The 5,736-nt window shown below is 41.9% G+C and overlaps 1 protein-coding gene across 1 annotated transcript in view; it reads left to right on the top strand.

Moving 5' to 3' along the window:
- LOC110322973 (cytochrome P450 4X1) overlaps positions 1-5,736 on the top strand; it is a 29,108-nt gene that overhangs the window by 21,458 nt on the left and 1,914 nt on the right. The window contains exons 9-11 of the mRNA XM_021199964.2: positions 2,195-2,328; positions 3,445-3,509; positions 5,019-5,101. Coding sequence (XP_021055623.1) covers positions 2,195-2,328; positions 3,445-3,509; positions 5,019-5,101 — 282 coding nt within the window. The remainder of the gene's footprint in view (positions 1-2,194; positions 2,329-3,444; positions 3,510-5,018; positions 5,102-5,736) is intronic.

Raw genomic sequence — 5,736 nt, 5'->3', positions numbered from 1 at the left:
AGGAAGAAACTTAATGTTGACTTTGCTTAGTCTCGATTGGTCAAATTTGAAAACAGCCATTGAATCCTAGCCAGGTTGAGGGGGAAAACATCCAGATGATCTGTTAACTATTCTCTCGTTTAAGGAAAGAAAGGGGGAAATACTACAAAAAAAAAAAAAATACATGTCCAAAGATTTAGTCTTCTATAATTATGTGAATATGTGTGTTGGGGGGGGGAGTTTATGCACATGAGTGCAGGTACCATCGAGTCCAGAAGAAGGTGTCAGACCCTCTGGAGCTGGAGTGGTTGTAAGCCATATGGCATGGGTGCTGGAAAATGAACAGCAAGCGCTCTTAACTGATAAACTATCTCTAGACAAGAGCAGCAAGCACTCCTAACTGATGAGCTATCTCCAGACAAGAGCAGGAAGCCCTCTTAACTGATGAACCATCTCTAGTATCAGAACACATTTTTTTCAAAAACTCTATAACACCTACTGTTTTGAAATTTACATGTGGCATTCAGAAAACCTTAAGCAATTTCTCTCTTTGGCTCCTTGTCGGGCCACTTCTATGTTGGTTTAAAAAAAATTTTTTTAAGATTTATTTATTATTTATTTTTATATGTAAGTACACTATAGCTGTCTTCAGACACACCAGGAGAGGACGTCAGATGTCATTACAGATGGTTGTGAGGCACCATGTGGTTGCTGGGATTTGAACTCAGGAAGAGCAGTCAGTGCTCTTAACCACTGAACCATTTCTCCAGTCCCCTAAAATTCTTTTCTTAGGAAGTTGTACATAAATTCTAGGCCAGACTGTTCTATTCAGAGAGTTCCAGGCCATTGAGGACTACATAGTGAGAACCCTGTCTCAAAACAACAACCAAAATTCTTCTTTGCTTTTGCATCGAAATGGACAAAGTTGTTTTTCTCAATTATGTAAGTGCCAGAGTAGACACAATTGCCTTTTATTTCCTGGCCTTGGTGGGAAAAGAATACAGAACTTAAATTTTACATTTTTATAAGGCCAACACCTACATTAAAGTAATTTGTCAGAAAAGGAACTAGAAATGAGATTAGGCCAAATGTATGCAGTCATTTCTTGATCTCATTTGACTTGCAATTATTCAAACAAACCCTTTCATCTTTTCCTGCTCTCACTTCAGACTTACTCTATGGGAAGAGTTCTTTTCATCTCGAAGGCAAAATCTTACAGAGTCTCATAGAGCCCCATCTACTTACATCACAAGCCACTCTTGTGCCAGTTACTAGCCTGTCTGGCCTAGGGCATCTCAAGTCATCATCCACATGTCCATCCACTTGGACCCTCTCCCTCCATCCCACCTTGGTCCCGGAAACCAGTGGAGTGAGAAGGGTTTGTCGTTGGCTTATCTTATTGACTAACTAGCTTCTCCCTACCCTGAGGTTCTGACCCTGTCAGAAATGATCGAATCCAGGATGAGAGGGAGAACAACTGGAATTACCATGGTCATGCCAAAGGTTTGCCAAATACCTTTGCATTCCTCCTTTCTCTCAACTGTTAAATCTGCAAGCATATTGGAGACTTTTGTCCTGGAACTTTCTAGTGGGGACTGGTGGGGCAGGGGAACTCTGGACAGTGCTTCTCCATCTGGTCTGCAGCTCTCCCTCCTCCAGTCAGTTCGCTGATTCACCAGACATCCTGTGCAGCGCCACCTTGCTTCTGCTAATCCTCCCTGCCAGTCTATCTGCCCTGAGTCACTTGACATTGGTGCTGTGCTCCCCAAACTCCAGGGAGCACATGTCAGATCCTCTAAGTGACCCGAAGTAAGTCTCCTTTATTTAAGATGAGTAACACCCCACTCCATTTTCCAAGGCACTTCAACATTTCAACAATTCTCTTTAAATGATTTTTTTTCTCTCTTAAACTTCTTTAGCCTCTTCTTCAGTCTTTAGCTGTTCCTTATACATTCTTGCTTTACATGAAGAGCTAAGGGTTGTTGCACTGTTTTTCAGAAATCTTGTTACTAGGCATCTGTCTATCTATCACCTTTGGGGCTTCTGTTGACATGGAAATAGGAAAGATTACACTTTAACATTGTGCTATATAAAACTAGACAAAAATCACTTTATCCCAACAGTAATGCTTACCAGGAAAATAACCCAAATAGAGAACAACCAATGCAAAGTGGATTTAAAGTCTAAGTCACTCCTCCCTCCTTTGTCCTCACAGGGAACAGCTGGATGAGATGTCATACACCACAATGTGCATCAAGGAGACACTCCGCTTGATTCCTCCTGTCCCATCCATCTCCAGGGAACTCAGCAAACCCCTTACCCTCCCAGATGGACACTCGCTGCCTGCAGGTCTTCATATTCTTATCCTAAGCATGAGATCATGAAGGTCACAGTGATGATGATTCATAGGATTTGGAGCATTGGGGAACCTCTGGGTTGGAATTAAGCAGCTACTGAAAGCTCAGAGGATAATTCCTCAATCACATGTGAGCTACAATGACCTTCCTAAGCCACATAGCCAATTGGAGAGCTATTAGGTTCCAGCCTCACTTTAAGAACCCCAGACAAGGGCTTCATCCATTATGGGACATTGTCTCTATGATAATATTTGTGAGACTGAGTGTGAGATCCACAGGATATGAGCATCATTATGCTAATGTGAGAAGGGGAGTCTTTATCACCATATCAACCTTAGAAGGGAATAATACTACTCATTTCTCCTTGGAATGTGACCTTAACAGACATGTGGTCAGTACTCTACAGTTTACAAGCACCTCTACAATATTTCTAACATCTCCAAAAACCCACTGGGGATCCCATATATTCACAGAAGGTTAACAGACATGAAGCAAAGCTAGAACTCAGAGAGACCCTGTACTTAAAGTGCACGTGTCTGGGTAGGGCACATAGGTGGCAGTAGGATCTCATGAGACACTCTTCCACTGTGCTTTAGTATCAGCAAGTCAGCAGGAAAACTGAGGGCAGCCCTTCAACCTTGTTGACAAAACCAGAATTATTTTGGATAAGGAAATGATACTCAAGTTCCCTCTCCTTTGTCTTTTTTTTTTTTTAAATCACCAACCATATCAATATTTGCCCCAATTCTCCACCTTTTATGAATGAACAGTACCAAGAGAAATTAGTCACTGGTAGAATAACAGAACTGTCTCTATGAAGTGCTGTCTATCTGTTAACAAATACTTAAGTAATTTCCAAACGAAGCAGAAAACTTAAACACAGTTTAGTGCTTTGATGGGACACCAACAGCTTCTTCGGATAAAATAATGAATTAAATAAATAACTGCTTTGAAAACTGAAGTTTAAACCCAAGTCCATCTCCCCCTGTCCTTCCCTGGTGGAGCACTGGCACACAGCTCAGCAGGAGTTAGCTCTTTTCTCCTGGAAGAAAAGTCTTAGCAGAGAGCACACTACAGCAGCCTTTGCTCTGTTTCCCTTCTGTCTCAGGTATGACTGTGGTTCTTAGTGTCTGGGGTCTCCATCACAACCCTGCTGTCTGGAACGACCCAAAGGTAAGATTGTCTTCTATGGACATGTTTCAGAAAATTATGCCAAGTAAGTCATGTGCCCACAGCTAATCATGAAAATGGCTGTACCATGAAAGTAAACAACACTTGGCAAACAAACATAAAAGTCAGAAATGTGTAAAACTCACTGGATAACAACCCAGTCCTCACCTCATATCCTTTATCTTTACTGGGATCTAAAAGACCTTAGTCCCACAATCTGTTCCCAACTGTCACTGTCTCTGTCTTACTCCTTCACCTGACAAGCTCTTCCAAACACCTGCAGGGGGGTTGATATCTGCAGGACTATGACTTGTCAGCAGAGTAAATTGGGCAGCTCAGCCCCTCTTTTATTGTATGAAGCAATCAAGATCCTGGTGATACTGATAGCACATTCAAGTTGTTCAGCTCCAACACTCCGTAAAAAAACTATTTGTGAAGATATGGGCAGAGTTTAGGGAAAGTAAATGAGAATGGATAGCTTTCAGAATCATTTATCTTTATCTAGACCTGATAGGGCCCAGCAGGGAGGGTTACAGAACCTGGGGTGGAAAGAGTTAGGAGCTAGGGAGGAAACATCATATAAGCCCATGCAGTAGAGATGTTGCCAAGCTAAGATGGTCAGCAGGAAGGAGCCAATGAACATTCAACATCCCAAACTCTCTGCAGCCACTCTTCAGATCCCAGTGCCTTGTATTATCAAAATCCAGTTAGAAACTATAAGAGTGAGCTGCCTGGGGCCCAGAACAGGCTCAGATAAAAAGGAAAAAGAACAGGGACAGGCAAGGAGATTTGTAGCAAGCCTAACTTGATTTAATATTCTTGAAAACACAAGTACTAGTGTTTTCTTCTATGTAAACCACTGGGGCTTTAGATCTACTCTGTAGAATAGGAAGCTGGATCATTACGTCTCATTTGGGTTTGGCTTCTAAGTGTGTAAACTCTTAGACCAGCTAGAAAACAAGTCGAACAAGAGCCAGATAAGCCCTCCAGTACTGTAGAGGCATTATTTATGTAACAACTGAGCAATTTGGCTAATTGGAATTGCAATGTAGAATTTGAAGACAACTGTGTCTTCTCTCAAAGTGAAATATTTTTGGAAAAGAGAGATGTGTATATCTCTCAGACGTGAGATGTTTCCCTAACTATTTATGTTGAGTACATGATAAACTTTTGTTAAATAAAATCAATTATTAAAATTAATGTTGTCCAAAAAAAGCCAGGTGGTAGTGGTGCCTTTAATCCCAGCACTTGGGAGGCAGATGCAGGTGGATCTCTGTGAGTCTGAAGCCAGCCTGATCTACAGAGCAAGTTCCAGGACAGTCGGGGCTATACAGAGAAACCATCTCCAGGGAAAAAAAACAAAAGAACAAAAACAAAACATAATGTTGTCTTCTTAGCATGTGGCCAGCAGATTGTTTTAAATTGCTTCTCTGGTGAGTGTTTTTGTTGATCAGCAGTAAGTAGCACCTTTAAATGTGCTGTTGGCAAGATAAGGTTGTCTTCTGATTTCAGGTCTTTGACCCCTTGAGATTCACTAAGGAGAATTCTGATCAGAGACACCCCTGTGCCTTCCTCCCATTCTCCAGTGGTCCAAGGTGAGATGAACTGAAAGCTGTTGAAAATTTGCACAAAAAGCTTACTTACACCTATCAGCCCTTCAGCTCCATAAATTCCTCCCCAGAACCTATATCTTCACAAAGGACAATGCCTCTTTCTGTCACGGCCCATGTGAGCCAAGGCTCAGGAAGCAATCTTGCAGTATAAATATTGCTCACGGGCTCAATGTCACCTCTCCTTATAGGAGAAATATGTTGTGAGCCACTCCAACTGCCACCTACTCCAAGGAGGACATCACATCAGAACCTCCAAGTCCGCATTCTTGCAGGGAATGATATAAACATAAAGCCCAACTGTTTCAATGCTATCTGGTATGAAAACTCTGCTTTGCTGTTGTGTGGTATAAGAGACTTTTTTTCTAGGAAGAAGTAACACAAACACATCTACTCACTCTAGAAAGATTACCCCTAACAGATCAAAGTAAAGAATGTATTAGAGTCTAGTTTGGTGAGCTTAAGGGGGCTGCAACCCTGTAGGTGCATCAACAATATGAACTAACCAGTACCCCTGAGCTCGTGTCTCTAGCTGCATATGTAGTAGAAGATGGCCTAATCGGCCATCATTGGGAAGAGAGGCCCCTTGGTCTTGCAAACTTTATATGACCCAGCACAGG

Source organism: Mus pahari, chromosome 6, assembly GCF_900095145.1.
Source record: "Mus pahari chromosome 6, PAHARI_EIJ_v1.1, whole genome shotgun sequence".
In the NCBI taxonomy this organism is placed as follows: Eukaryota; Metazoa; Chordata; class Mammalia; order Rodentia; family Muridae; genus Mus; species Mus pahari.
This window is presented reverse-complemented; position numbering and strand designations above follow the sequence as displayed.